This window comes from Carlito syrichta, unplaced genomic scaffold (assembly GCF_000164805.1).
Source record: "Carlito syrichta isolate Samal-C Ts95f unplaced genomic scaffold, Tarsius_syrichta-2.0.1 Scaffold316475, whole genome shotgun sequence".
Taxonomy (NCBI): domain Eukaryota; kingdom Metazoa; phylum Chordata; class Mammalia; order Primates; family Tarsiidae; genus Carlito; species Carlito syrichta.
Window position 1 is genome coordinate 224,062 of NW_007260571.1, and position 16,482 is coordinate 240,543.

General features: G+C 37.2%; 1 protein-coding gene across 1 annotated transcript in view; it reads right to left on the reverse strand.

Annotated features, from left to right (window-relative positions):
* Positions 1–16,291, reverse strand: part of LOC103277092 (UDP-glucose:glycoprotein glucosyltransferase 2-like) — a 37,704-nt gene extending 21,413 nt beyond the window's left edge. The window contains exons 1-4 of the mRNA XM_021707268.1: positions 16,119–16,291; positions 12,287–12,369; positions 6,454–6,584; positions 5,563–5,675 (exon numbers count right to left, since the gene is read on the reverse strand). Coding sequence (XP_021562943.1) covers positions 5,563–5,675; positions 6,454–6,584; positions 12,287–12,369; positions 16,119–16,291 — 500 coding nt within the window. The remainder of the gene's footprint in view (positions 1–5,562; positions 5,676–6,453; positions 6,585–12,286; positions 12,370–16,118) is intronic.
* Between the last annotated feature and the right edge of the window lie 191 nt (positions 16,292–16,482).

Here is a 16,482-nt window from a genome sequence, read left to right on the forward strand (position 1 = left end):
ACATGGAATAGTTAAATGTACTTGCTCATTTAAATATGGTATCATTCATTCAACAATATTTTTGAGCATCTACTACATGTCAGGTGAAAATACAATGAACAAGAATATATATGAATCCTGCTCCACAATGACAAATCATAACTGTATTTATATTTATTTATACATAAGGATACATAATTTAGTGGAGGAATATTCTAACTGCTTTCCATTTTTTTTGTTTTTTGGTTTTTTTTGAGTGGGAGTCTCACTCTGTCGCCCAGACTGGAGTGCAGTGGCCGCTCCCGGCCACCGCAGCCTCGACCTGCTGGGCTCCGGCGATCCTTCCGCCTCAGCCTTCCAAGTAGCTGGAACTACAGGTGTGCTACCACACCTGGCTAATTTTTTAGATTTATTGTAGAGATGAGGTCTCACCAAGTTGCCCAGGCGGGTCTCGAACTCGCGGGCTCGGGCAATCCACTCACCTCGGCCTCCCAAAGCGCGGGATTACAGGCTGAGCCACTGAGTCCAGCTTGCTTTCCATTTTGGACAAAAGAATAAAGCCACAAAAAAGAGGGTCAAGCTGACTAGAAGGGGCATTTGGAGAGCAGTCTCTGACACTAAGTTTTACACTATACCCAAAAATATTTACAAAGATACAGAAAAGAGACAAAAATTCTTAATGAAGTTAAAAACTAACAATAACTTAGTACTACAATTTGGTAAAATTTGGCAAAATCAACTACAAAATCTATGCTGTCAACTTAGAATCGTAACTTACAGTCAACCGTACCACTTAGAACAAGTTAGTTGTTCTGCTAGTCACAAAGAAAGTTAGAATGATTCTTCATCTCTTCCTTCTACTTCCTGTTCCATGGTTTAAGAACCATCATTTTATCTACCCCAAAAGTTCACAGAAAAAATATTAAAATAGGAGTTATTGGGAACAGAAAACCAATCACTGAAAATTCTCACTTGTAACAGGGAGCTAAACTAAGGATCTACAAAGACATAGAGAATAGTGCAATGGACACTGGAGACTCAGAAGGGGGAGGAAAGGGTGGAAGGACCAAAAAAAACACATATCGGGTACAATGTACATGGGCGAGGGGTGGGTACACTTCAAGTTCAGACCAAAAACTATTTGGTACCATTTTCTCTGCCAGTCTGTAGTCTTCCAAGTGGCAGACAAGGCAGGTAGGCTATTGGCAACCGCCCAAGAGTCAGTATAAATGTAGCAAGTTTCATCAAGGGGTCAGGTTTTGGTCAAGGAGAGAATGACTGCCTCAGGTTATGCCCACTGAGTAGAGTGACCATACCAGCTTTTGGTTTTACAAAGCTGGTGCTTGGCTGAATGGTAGCAGCAGCAGTCTAAAGACACTAGACACTACTACCTTTTAACTTTGTGGAATATATCAGCAGCCTGACCCAGGCATTTAGGGAAACCACTGTGAATTCAGGGCCCTGCTGAACCAATGCCTACATTTCAGGCAGTGGAATAGGGCATTTAGCTTGCCACTAGCGTGGTAGCTGCCAATTTTTCATGTATACCTGAGATCACGCTAGGGCCAAGCAGTTGTTCTTCTGAATATACCATTTGCATTTGAACAGAGAAAGGCTTGCTAGATCCCTTCCACCTTGCAAGGCACCAAAATGTAAATGTCACATTGCAGAGTTATAAGCCTTCCTTGGGTCAGACATTCAGTTCAAACAAGAGCTTAGCAGCAGCTTAAGAGCTCCTTGTTTTAAAAAGGAATATACTTGGTGGCTGAGTTAGGCAGGTGGCACTGTTGTACTTGGAAACAGCCTCTCGGGGTAGTCCAGCAAACATGAAATCTATAACTAAAGTTGTAACTGTTCTTTCTCCTTCTGGGATTCTTTGTTGTTTCCGCTGCACCACCTGGGAGCAGACAGTCCATGTAGTAATCACTAAATGAGAGCATTTCCCACTGGACTTCACAAGCATTCATGGTATAAGTATGTGAAATACCATAATGAGTTATATATTCAGACATGGGAACCAAAACAATAGCACATCAAATCAGTCAAGTTTGAGCACCTTTTCCTTTAGAAACACAGATCAAGGAGTATGTGTCAGAGGCTAAAAAGTAGTTATCAAGACTGCTATTATCCACCAAGAACACACAGAGAGAGGCAGGCAGTGGGAAGAAATTTAAATGTTGACTTTTTTCTCCCCAACCTGTGGAGCCCTTGTCCTTCATCTTTCAGAAAGTCATATGTCTGTCAACATTTCACCCTTGACAGTCTCCAAAACTATTAACAACTATAAGAGTCTACAGTCTGATTTTACCTGACTTACAAACTAATAAGTTAGCCTTTTAGTGTATCTGATAGAAGACATGAAGTCCTGGGTCAAAGACATGTGACTTTGTTGTTCATGACATAGCAGGCAGCAAGTCCCACAGGGAACAAAAAAATATGGATCTAGGTGGAAACTACACAAACAGTTGGTGTGTGTTTCAGCTGAAGAGTACTGGACTTGGGGAACCACTGCTTTACAGAAAGCAGTAAAACAAACCTGTTCCCCCATCCCCATCCCAGAAGGGAGACATTACCTCATTCTTCAACATTGCTTGCTGCAAACATAACCCTGAGAAGTGTCCCAGGTAAAGACTGATCAGAATCTTGCATTTTTCACTAAAAAAGAACATGCAAGAACTCACAGGGCCCATGGCAGATTGCTTTTCCTACTAGCTTCATGTAAATTTTTTTGTAATCCTCAAGATACATTAATTTCTATTAAAAATTATAAAATCTGACACTAGCAACCAATGACAATATAATAAACCTTAAGTACTACCAAAATCTCCTTGAAAAAATGCACTAGAAAAAGAAAAATACACTAGTGACAAAAATTTTATAGTGAGTTCATTTATACTTAAAGGAACAGATAATTCCTATGCTATATTAACTCATCCAAAATAATAGGGCTGCATAATTCACTAAGTAAAGTTAGAATGACTCTAATAAAAAGAACATCAAATAATGTAAACAAACATACAGCTAGCCTCATTTATTAAAAGAGAAACATAAAAACAAAGCAATCTTAATTCAAAAGTAAATGAAGATAATCCCATACAATTAATGAGTATTAATGAGTAGCTTTCCTTAGAAATGCAACAGTATATTTTAAACTGAATTTTAATACATCAGTATATCCAATGAGAAAATCTTTGTATCCATCTCAGTAGATGAAAAAATTGATAAAATAAAGCAATTATTTCTGTCTTTAAGTTTTAAGTAAGGTAAGAACAGAAAGCCATACCATGCTGTATAATGAGAAATTCAAAACAATAGATATAAATTTTTCCTAAATTAACCAACAGATTTAACATAATTCTAATCAAACTGTACTAGGGCTTTTGTGGAGGGACAGCTTGGAGGACAAAAGGATTCTAATTTTAAAACATCAACAAATACAAGGAACTAAGAAATTATGCAGGAAAAAAGCAGCATGAAGAAGAAATTTCACTTCAGATACTGAAATATATTCTAAAGCAATAAATGTTAAAACAGTATGGCACTGCTACAAGACAGAGCAGCAAAAATAGCTATGAAATAGATAAAAATATAAATATAATACAATAATTGACTATCTACTAGGTTGAAGACTTACTTTTTGACAAAAATAAATTACAGACAGATTAAAAATTTAATAGAGGGTGCGAAAAAATGTCTACACATTTTAAGGAAAAAAACAGTATAAAATGGTAATACTCAATATATACCAATAACAAAAGATGAATACAAGTCACCTTTGACTTCTGCAATTACAAGAGGTGCTCAAAGTGGTTACCATCAGCATCCAGACACTTCTGATTATGGTGAACTAAAAGTAATACACAGCATCCCTTAAAATGTTTATACATTTTTTTGACACCTCTGGTACACAAAAGAAAAAACTTTTAAAGAAAGCTATTGGACAGTATTAATAAAATCTCAACCAGGCTTGAAAAAAAACTATTAAGTATCAAAACAGTACAAAAGTCACACGCACAGGAAAAAGTTGACTACATAAAAATAAAAGGCTTTTACATATTAAAACCACTTTGAAGTATAAGAAAATATTAGAAAAGGTTTATAACAAGTAAAAAGTATAAATATGAGTAATTAAATATAAATTACTGTTTAATATATAAAGAGCTCTTTTTTTTTCCTGAGTTGGAGTCTCACACTTATTGCCAAGGTCGAAGTGCAGTGGCCCACTCACGGCCACCGCAGTGTTGACCTGCTGGGCTTAGGCGATCCTTCTGTCTCAGCCTTTCAAGTAGCTGGAATTACAGATGCACGCTACCACGCCCAGCTAGTTTTTGTAATTTATTGTAGAGATGAAGTCCCACCAAGTTGCCCAGGCTGGTCTCGAGCCCCCGGGCTCAGGCAATCCTCTCGCCTCAGCCTCCCAAAGTGCTGAAATTACAGGCTGAGCCACCGCACTCAGCCAAAGAGCTCTTTCAAAAGTAAACAATTATTGTTTTTTTAAGTATAAACAATCAGGCAATAAAACATACACTGGTAGGTATTTCTTTGTAAAAATAACTAATAAATTAATAATTATCTTGATTTGCTTCTTTAAAATTAAACACTTACAAAAAGTTAAAAAAAAAAAAAAGGTCTTAGTAAATATATTATAAAAAAGGCAATTCCACTTTACTTTTAAAAACATTTATTTGCCCGGGCACGGTGACTCAAGCCTATAATCCCGACACTTGGAGAGGTTGAGGCGAAAGGACTGCCTGAGCCTGCGGGTTCAAGATCAGCCTGGGCAACATGGTGAGACCTCATCTCCACAATTAATCAAAAAAGTTAGCTAGGCATGGTAGTGCACGCCTGTAGTTCCAGTTACTTGGAAGGCTGAGCGAAAGGATCGCCAGGGCCCAGCAGGTTGACACTGGGGTGGCCATGAGCGTGCCACTGCTATTGAGTCTGGTTGACAGAGTGAGGCTCTAACTAAAAAAAATTTTTTTTAAGAGACAGAGTCTCACTCTGTGGCCCAGGCTAAAGTGAAATGGCATGATCATAGCTCACTGTAACCTCAAATTCAAGTGATCCTCCCACCTCAGTCTCCTGAGTTCTACAGGCACATGCTACCATGCCTAGCTAATTTTTTTTAATTTTTATTTTTTGTAGAGACAGTATCACTATGTTGCCTAGGCTAGTCTCGAACTCCTGGCTTCAAGTAATCTTCCCAACTCGGCCTCCCAAAGCGCTGAGATTACAGGAGTGAGCCACCACACCAGCCTACATTATTGCTTTTATTCTTAATTTTGTTATTCCCCAGGTATGCGTTCTGTTTATATTTAAAAAGATACAGTCCAAATAAATCCACAGTTTTGCGTGTTTATTTCAAAAAACGCTTATATAAAACATATTTCATGTGTTTTATGATATTTTGGTATAACATATATTCTAAAATTAAAGGCTAATTAAGACAAAATAGTTCCAGATAAAGTTTTTCAATACACATTACATTCTAGGACATAAAATGTTTAAGAATATTAAACATTTTTATTATAAGAAATGTCTGTGATTTCAACTCTCCTCTCTATTCTTTCATTATTAACTTACCTTGAAGGAGCCTTCTTCAGCAGCTTTTTAATCTCATTAATTTTACAGGTGTGCTTCTTGTGAATAACCACAAATGCTTTACAACCATCTGGTGGCGGCTCATCAGCTGCAATCTAGGATTTCAAAGACTATATTTAGCTACAGTAGTTGATAATTACAATATGATTAAAAAACTCACACATTACTTTGATTAAAATAACTCATCAACTACTCTTAAGTTATTGCTCTAATTTTAAAAAATCTATATGAGGGCAGAATCTAAGTAACATTTCAATAACATCAACTTTATCCTAAGAAATACATACTTCAAAGTTAATAAAAAATTATATTAAAATTTTCATGGTAGTTTTTTTTTTTCTTTCTTTTTTTTTTTTGAGTCAGAGTCTCACTCTATTGCCAAGGATAGAGTATAGTGGCACACTCACGACCACCACAGCCTCCACCTGCTGGGTTCAGGTGATCCTTCCACATCAGCCTTCCAAGTAGCTGGAACTACAGGCACATGCCACCATACCCGGCTAATTTTTTAATTTATTGTAGAGGCGAGCTCTTGCCAAGTTCCCCAGGCTGGTCTCAAACCCTTGGGATAAGGTAATCCTCTTGTCTCTGCCTCCCAAAGTGCTGGAATTACAGGCGTGAGTCACCATGCCCAGCTGGTAGCTAATTTCAATGGTGATTTGTCCTCATAATTTCCTTTTTCCAAATAATGATAGAAATTACATAATATATTCAATCATATTATAATCAATAACGACAATAATATAACCAATGATAGGCTACGGAACCAAGTATAAGCTTGTAAATAATATTCAACAAAGATGTTCACATTAAATAGCTTGATCTACTTTGCTAGCATGACTCTTTGTCAAATACAGTTATATTTTTACACACCTGCTGAAACATCTCAATAGTTGGAGAGTATGCCCTTATAGAGAAAGCAAACTTTAAGAGGTTGATGTGTAAATTGTCTAAAAACTGTCCAGCTTTCTTCAGGATTAAGTTGTAATAAGAATAATCTGATTCTATAAAAAGAAATAAAAAAAAAGTTAGTATCTTAGACAGACTGGCACACCTCACTGTAAATCTAACTTAATTAATGCCATATAATCATATCTTAGGTTTGATTATGAGCAGTCTGAGAAAAAAATCAAGATCTCAGCTGTATTATTAATTTTTGATCTTCCAGTGATATCCAAGCACTCAGCATGAGACAGGTGAAAATAATCTTGCCATTAAAATCGATTTAGAAATGCCAGCATTTCAGATCAACCTACTCCAAGGTTGTAGGGTTATATTACAAAGATTAAAATAGAGGTCCTACCTACAATTTAAGAGGAGATTAAGATTAGCAAAGCAAAGTTAAAGACAAATGACTGTTAATAAATTTCAAAGTATATGTATTAATAAATTCCACTGAGATTTAGTATAGATAACCAAGAGTAATAACTGTCCAGAATACTTCTAGGAAACAGATTTGAGCCAGATCTTCAAGAGCAAATGTCATCTTGTCTAGAACTGGAGCAAACTAACTTGAGCTGCTGGTTCCCTTCTCTAAACCCATCTCCAAAGATCCCAAAGATATAAAAGAGAAGGATGGATCCTAGAATTTAAAAATTCTCCAACACCCCTGAAGAGACAGAAATCATTTAATGGGAGAGGGCAGAAGAGAATTTCAGCAGCCTAGAGCTGAAAATGGCCTGACGGCACTAATGGGGATAATAAGCAGGGAGAAAACTTTCTATTTGTGCCCTTTTCTTTCTCTAATTTGTCCTGAGTACAGTCATTGTCTGTATCATTGCCATTGTGCCAGAAACGGCAATGTCATTCCAGGGCCAGCCAGAGGAGACAAGGTAACAACAGGGCAGCTCTGGATATCACTGGTTTAGGCATCCATAGGTTGGTTCCTGGACATCCTCTGGTAATTTCTTTTCAAGGAAAACATAAACAGAGAAATAGAAAATTCACAGGGGAATGTGAGGAAAATGAAACAAATACAAATAGAAGGAAAACGAAAAAAAGATTTGAGAGTAAATGACAGAGAAATCAGGCAGACGAGATTAACAATATGGATGCTTGTATACTCTAAGGCAGAAAATCAAGGTAATATAACAGAATAATTAAGACTATAATCCAAGAAAACTCTCTAGAATTAAAGGGTAACAAAACTACATACAAAAAGACACAGAATGATCAGCATTGCAACATTCTCTAGTAAAACTACAGGACTCTAAAGCTAAAAATCTAAGTATAGAATTCACACAAATAATCATGTATGTGAAGTACTCAAGGGCCATTAGTCCAAGAGTTAGTCATGAGGCATCAAGCAGAAAGTAAACTTCATATAACCAAGAAATGGAGAAACTGTAGCATAAAGTCTGATAGTGAGCTCTATACCATTGCTAGATCTTTTTTTTTTTTTTTGTAAGTTAGGGTTTCACTCTGTGACCTAGGCTGGAGTACAGTGGCACAATTATGCCTCACTGCAGTGTCTACTACTTGAGCTCAGAGAATCCTTACATCTCAGCCTCCCTAGTAGCTGGGAATACAGGCACATGCCACCACACCTGGCTAATTTTTAATTTTTTTTTTGTAGAGACGTGGTCTCGCTATGCTGCCCAGGCTGGTATTGAACTTTCGGGCTCAAGCAGTTCTCTGGCCTCAGCCTCCCAAATTGCTGGGATTACAGGCATGAGCCAACATGCCTGGCAAGATCAATGCTTGTGGCCAGGAGTTTGAGACCACTCTGGGCAATACAGCAAGACGGTATTTCCAGAAGAAAAAAAAAATTCGCCAGGCATGGTGGCATATGCCTGTAGCGGCTACTCAGGAGTCTGAGGTGGGAGGACCACTTGAGTTCAGAAGTTTACTTTCTATAAACTCTTGACTCCTATATCCATTAAATGGTTGATATATAAGAAGAGGCATATCTAGAATGATGAAACCTATTAATAATATTTATTCAATATTAATTCAAGAAATTTATTAACTGTCTCTTTTGTGGAAATGCATAGTCAAAAAGTTAGGAAAGAACCCTGCTTTCACGGCTTATAGTCTAACGAGAGGGACAGAATTTAAAAATTATACAGATAATTTTGGGGTTTTTTTTGAGACAGGATCTCGCTCTGTTGCCCAGGACAGAGAGCAGTGGCGCAACCACAGTTAACCACAACCTTGAACTCCAACCTCGACTTTTACGACATTTTGACTACTGGCATCTAATGTACATAAATCATTTTCATTTTTTTTAAAAAAAAGTGGCAGTGTCCACAAGCCAGTTATTAACTCACCTTATTCCTTCCATCCATAGTCAAATGTCTTGAAAGACATAACAATGCTTACCTCTACTTTCTCAACCTCTACTCACAACTTAACCTACTAAAGTCTAGATTGCTACACCAATGAAATGGCTCTCATTAAAGTTATTAATAGTTCTTCGGCTGTTAAAAATATTAGGTGCATGTTTACATTTCTTTATCTGTCTACAGTATTTGGTAACATTGTTTATTTACTGCATATTATTTTCCTGACTTTCAAGACGTCATACTTTGCTAGGTTTGCACCCACCTCTATAGGTACTCTTCCTTAGTCTCTATTGTGTGTTCTTCGTCTCATCATCTCTCAAACATTGGTGTCCTCAGGATTCTGCCCTTAGATCCTATTTTATTTTCATTCTAAGCCTTCTCCCTGTAACTTCAATTACCCTCTTCACGTTGATAATTCCAAATCCTGCCCTTTATTTTAGAATTTTTAAAATTTAAATCCCTACTCATATATCAGCTTAGCAATGTATCTCCATTAGGGTATTTTGCAAGCATTTCAAATGTGAAACACCTAAGTTGCAATTATCTTCCTACCCCAAATCTGGTTCTCAGGTACAAGCAACTGAATAATTAATGGAAAGTCATAACATTTTCTGAAAATCTCTTCCATTAAAATATACGAGCAACTTCACTTGTATAGAAACCATTAAAATCTTCAAGGACTTTGCAAATGACATTCTTACATGCTGAGCACATGGAAAAGTAAAAATAAACAAGAATTCTGAAGTCAAATAAATCTTGGTTGACATATCTCACTCACCATACAAAACTACAATAGGTTAACTAATATCATGCCACTTGACTTGAGGTGTCAATAAATACTTAACTCTAAACAGGTGCAGTGGCTCATGCCTATAATACCAGCACTGTGGGAGGCCGGGCAAGAGGACTGCTTGAGCCTAGGAGTTCAATACCAGCCTAAGCAACATAGTGAGATCTTGTCTTTACAAAATTTTTTTAAAAAATTAGCTGGGTGTGGTGGTGCATGCCTGCAGTCCCAGTTACAGGGAAGGCTGAGGCAGAAGGATTGCCTGAGCCCAGGAGGTCGAGGCTGTGGTGAGCCATGATCATGTCACTGCACTACAGCACGGGAGACAGAGACCTTGACTCAAAAAAAAAAAAAGATAATAATAATTAATTCTGGCAGAACCATATAATTATTTTTTTTTTGAGTTGGAGTCTCACTCCGTCCCGCAGGCTGGAGAGCAGTGGCACGCTCATGGCCACCCCAGCAGCGAACTGCTGGGCCTTCTGACTCAGCCTTCCAAGTAGCCGGAACTACAGGCACCCACTATCACACTCAGCTAATTTTTTCATTTATTGTAGAGACGAGGTCTCGCCAAGCTGCCCAGGCTGTTCTTGAACCCATGGGCTCAGGCAATCCCCTCACCTTGGCCTCTCAAAGTGCTGGGATTACAGACTTGAACCACCGCACCGGGCCTATAATTTTTTTTTTAATCAGGCAATTCAATGTTTAAAAGGTCTTAATTTTCAGGCACGTAATATAAAGTGTTCACATTAAATGGTATGAAACTAGTACTTGAATTCAAAAAGTTAAATGTTCAGTATTTACATTTTTTTAAGGCAAGTGGATCACTAAGAATTATTCTTCAGTAAAGAGTATTTAGAGGGTGAATATTCAACAACCTAAAATATTACAAGTAACCAAGGACTTAAATGTTTCCTTTGGGACAAATGTCTTGAAAACTTATTCAGTAAAATCTAACAGTCAGCATAATTTCTTTTATATCATTCTTTCCCACATTTAACAGGGTCAGCAGTAATCTCACACACACATGCATTAGACTCTTACCATTATAAATGAAGTGAACAGAATTATATTGTAAGTGTTAAGCTCTTATCATCTAATAGAATACTTTGCTGTATGTTTCCTTCAGTATAGTATGAAGGCCTTAGAACATATATCACATTTATTTATCTGTGTATATCCAGCATCTAAAGCAGTGGCTAAAATCTCTTATGACTAAAAAAATTTTCAGGAAAAGTTTTTTGAAAGGGAAAACAATTTGTTTTTGGAAAATTTCAGTTTAAAATGTCATTAAAGCTATGTCTGATCTCTTTATTTTTAAAATTAATCTTGTGAAATCATAAAATTACTCCAGTAAATGAACACTTAAAACATTTGTCACTGTCGTATTTACACTCAGGAATAAAATCATAAACTATATTCACCCAGAGAATAATGTTTTTTCTCTGCCTGAATGGCTAAAAATTTCAATCTCAAGGAATTCTATATTCATATAATCTATTCTATTCTCTGTAGAGATAGGAAAACAACTAAACTTTCTTTAGAAAAATTAACCTGTTAGCTTCTGCTACGAAAACCTATTCAATATCTTTACCATATTAATAAACACTTGTTAATTCTAAGGAAGATGGATGTATGTATAGATAAATACATATACTCCCATATATTTATAAAAACAGGAATTACTAGCTCTATCTTATGGATTGTGAAATGAAAGCACATTGATTACCTGACTTTTTGAGGGCAAGTATTAAAAATCTCTGTAACAGTTTAAGAATAAAAGTACTCTGGCATCAAAAAGGCACTATACATGGCACTATATATATATTTTCCAAACCCACAGAATGTACACCACCGAGAGTGAACCCTAATGCAAACTAGGACTTTGGGCAATAATATTCCGTCAATGTAGGGTCATCAATTTTAACAAATGTACCATGCTAGTCAGGAATGCTGATAATGAGGGAGGCTATTCACGTGTGGGAGCAGGAGTCTGTGAGAAATCTCTGTACTTTCTGCTCAATTTTGCTGTGAACTTATTAAAACTGCTTTAAAAAATAAAGTATTTTTAAAAAGGAAAAATGTACTATTAGTAGATGCAAAACTAACACTATTTCAAATAAACCTAGAGGAAAACAAACTATAACTCAGCAAATTTTTTTAAAGATACAGGGTCTATGGTGCTCAGGATGGTCTCTGACTCCTGGGCTCAAGCACTCCTCCAGTCTCAGCCTTCTGAGTAGCTAAGCTATAGGCGCACCAGCAATTTTGATTTCTTCCTGATCAGAATGCAATATTACTAATTATATGAATTCTCTTATAATAAAGTATTAAAGCCTAATATTTTTGGAAATAGATGCTTAGAATGATTTCCATTAAAACATCTTTTCAAATTTAATGTTCTGATTTATTAACCCAATTAGGCATTCACACTTAACCATTACTTTTAAAAAACAATAAACAAGTGGGGACACCACAAGCAGACCCAAAGCTTACCTGTTTAATGACCACTTATCTGCCTAATCCTGAATTGTACCCCACATCTTTAAAATAAAGATTAATTAAAAAAAACAAACATATCTAATGTGTGCACAAAAATACAGATCTTACGAGTTACAATTTGTACATCACCTACCTGTTTGCTTATAAATTGCTAATTCTTGTACAGTTTCCAAAAACTGCCAGAATTTTTCATTGCTTTCTTCTGCCATAAATTCACTATTTAAAAAAAGTAATCGTTAGTAGACGTAAGTGAAAAATGGTTTATATACTATAAACTACACTTTAGAACAAAATTATAACTTCCGGCAAAAACAAAAATCTCCAAAAATTAATGTCCAATTACTGATTTCCATTTACTATAACACAGCAAGAGAACAAATTGATGATTTTTACCTGAGGTATCATTCTCAACTTTAAGCAAATAATCATGTCTGAAAAAAACTGCGCAAGAAATTATTTTTGAATTTTCCTTATTATTAGCAACAACTAAAAATTTCATAATTTATATTCCATATGAAATACCACCGAGAAATATAACTCTATGGTAATGAAGAACATTATATAAAGGTAAAAAATACAAACTGCCTGTTCTTCATAAACAAAAATGGTTCTATAAATACTTGATAAGAGTCATCATTTTTATTTAACTATTTATTTGTGTAGATAATCTTTTCAGTTATTTAAAACAAAGCAGTACTCAATTTTAAAACTTAACTGGGGCTAGGCTTGGTGGCCTAGCCCATAATCCCAGCACTTTGGGAGGTCGAGATGAGTGGATTGCCTGAGCCTGCGGGTTGGAGACCAGCCCGGGCAACTTGGCAAGACCTCATCTCTACAATAAAAATAAAAAACAAAAAAATTAGCAGGGCATGGTAGCACGTGCCTATAGTTCCTGCTATGTGGAAGGCTGAGGTGGAAGGATTGCCAGAGCCCAGCAGGTTGACACCGGGTTGGCCGTGAGCATGCCACCGCACTGCAGCCTGGGTGATGAAGTGAGACTCCAACTCAAAAAAATAAATAAATAAAACATAACTGGAAGCTGATATACTGTACTAGTCTTTGGACTTAAAGCCCAAACAAGCTCCCATTTTCCAGAGTGTATATAAGGAAAAGAAAAAATGGCTAAAGCCATTTAAGGCCTTTTAGTAATAATGAAATAAATAAAAGATTATTTAGCTCTTATAAAACAAAAGGCAAAATACCTAAAACAAACAGAGCTAACTACTCAAACTACAAAGAAAACAGTCACAAGCAGATGGTTACAGATTCTTTGTTATTGTCATCTTATACTTCTTTCTAGCTTTGGTAAACTTAAACTAATACTTAATATAAATGGAAAGTATTGAGGACATCCAAGACCATGAAGAGTAACTCTTGTGAGTCTAAGATGGACACTAAAGAGAAAAAGGGGGTGAGAAAAGCACATTAATTCATCAACATAAACATGACAAGCATAGGAATTTAAAGTAATAAGTAACTTCAAATCATCTCTTGCTATTAAATGGTATCCAAATCAATGACTTGAAAAAGAAAAAAAAAAGAAAGAAAGAAAGCTAAAAGGACTGGAAACAATGGAAAACACTAGACAGAATGTAAAAAAGGGATGGAACAAAATCTTCAGGAGCAACAACTGACCAGCTACAGACAAGCTCAGATACTGACCAACCACAGGTAAAAAAAAGAGTTCTTCCAAATACCACAATCTATTCACTGAAGTGTGACCCTTCAAAGTGATCACCTTAAGAAAGTATTCCCTCCATCCATCCCTGCTATAATCTCTTTGGAACTCTTCTAGAATCTCTTTTAGGGGCAATTTGCCAGTAATTCATCACTCCTTTGAGGAGGAAACTTTCTTGAGAAACTAAGCCAGCTTCCAAGGTGAGATATTACCTTTGGACAAAGTTTGGCAAAGGGCAAAACAGCAACAAATCTGGTATTTCCAATCTGTTCACTTGTCTTATAAAATATTTGGCTCTAATCACAATGTTTTCCAAAAAATTCTGCTACAAAGTAAAAGATTTATTTCTGTAGAGGGTATTTTTATATGTACTAAGGAATATGACAGGCCAGGCATAGTGGCTCAAGCCTGTAATCTCAGCACTTTGGGAGGCCGAGGTGAGGGGATTGCCTGAGTCCACGGGTTCGAGAACAGCCTGGGCAACTTGGCAAGACCTCATCTCTACAACAAATTTTTTAAAAAATTAGCCAGGTGTGGTAGGGTGCACCTGTAGTTCCAGCTACTTGGAAGGTTGAGGCAGAAGGATCGCCTGAGCCCAGCAGGTCGAGGCTGCGGTGGACGGGAGCGTGCAACTGCACTCCAGTCTGGGTGACGGAGTGAGACTCCAACTCAAAAAAAAAAAAGAATTTGACAGTAATTATAAGTAGAATTCCAAATATAATTTCAGCAAGAGTAACACCAGTGGAATAAATGCAGTTCAGACGTGTAAGTTAAGGTTATATATATTTTAAGAATTTAGTCTCATCAGTTTATATTCATCCTAGCAAATATGATTATATTATAAATGTCTTTAGGCAGGGGATGTACCTTATTCATCTTTGTTTCCTACACAGTTCTCATTATAGGACCATATTCAAGTTAGGCACTCAAATTTTTAGACTGAACTGGAAAATATATGTATATCTATGTATTTATAGTTTTTTGTTGGCAAGCTCAATTTTTGGAATTAAAGCATTAGTCTTAGAAATTTCTCTTACCATCTCCCACATTATTTTTCTTAAGTCCCTATTTCCCAAGCTCCTTCAACCTACTCAATGCTCAAGTCTCCCTCTTCCACAGTTATTCTCCTCCACCTCTTTTTTTCTAAAATTTTGATGTAAGAGAAACATGAAGAAACTGAAGGTGAGCAGAATAATGAAGTCTAGCAAATAATTTAATTGCAGAGGTTGAAGAAATTACAGGCTTTTAGCCTGCTAAAAGGTATAGTGAGAAAAATTTTAGTTTATATAATAAAGGACCTGCTAACAGTTTAGATTTCAAAACAGAACAATCGAGTAGCACTGAGCATCTTGTTTGCATTAACTAAGCACAGAGCAGTTTCCACAGGTCAGGTACAGTGTAGAGGTCATTCTGATGGTGGCTTGAAGTATACCTTACCTTATCAAAAGTCCCTTCTATTGAATTAACATTATTGAGTATTTAACTTTCGTGCACTATGCCTTGGTAAAACAAACATGAATATCTTGTCTCTGAAGCTCACATTTGAACAGCAGAGGTTAGCATACACGATACCTTACAATAAGGATTCCAAAAGTACTGACCAAATGTTATGAGAACATAAAAGAAATATATGAGTTTTATCAGGGGAAAGTATCAGGGATAGAGAGAATAATGTTATGTCCACAAATAAGAAGGTATCAATGAGAAAAGGACTGCAGTAGAGTGACATATTACTGGCCTGGGGCTGCCAAGTCATTACTGGAGGATTCTCTACTGATCATTCCTGGATAACTCCACATCTCTATATTGGGCTTCTGTTGAAATGGTTGAGTCTACCCATGAATCCATTCAGCCACATAAATTTATTCTCTCACAATTCTAAAGGCTGAAAGTCTGATATCAAGGTTTTTGTTGTTTTGGTTTTTTTTTTGAGTTGGAGTCTCACTCTGTCACCCAGACTGGAGTGCAGTGGCCGTTCCCGGCCACCGCAGCCTCGCCTGCTGGGCTCCGGCGATCCTTCCGCCTCAGCCTTCCAAGCAGCCGGAATTACAGGCATGCGCTACCACGCCCGGCTGATTTTTTGATTTATTGTAGAGATGAGGTCTCGCCAAGTTGCCCAGGCGGGTCTCAAACCCGCGGGCTCAGGCCATCCACTCACCTCAGCCTCCCAAAGGCGCGGGATGACAGGCTGAGCCACCGAGCCCGGCTGACTTTCCACGTCTATCTAGTTACGGAAATACTGACGGGCAAACTTCAGTAGCTACAAGTCCCGCAGAGTAAGGGATACCTCAAGACTTCATTCCAGGCGAAGAAACATGGAAAAAAAGAATAACTCGTGGGAAGCTTCCCGCCCCCACCGAGCCTAGGAACTGCAAGAGGGATGTCATCATTACAAAATGCGGCGCTTGAAGTGTACTGTCTGCTGTACCGGACCGCCTGCCTCAGTGGAAGCGCTTGCATTAATAAGCGCCACACTCCGCCTCCCGTTCTTTTTTTTTTTTTTTTTTTTCTTTCGTAAGCGCTAATAAAACCCAAATGAATTAAACCCGAGCAGGGAAGTTTTACAACTGTAACGACGCAGCGTGCGACGCGAGGGGGTAGGATTGCCGAACGAGTGTTGCAAAGAACCGAGGGGGAGGGCGGACAGGGGA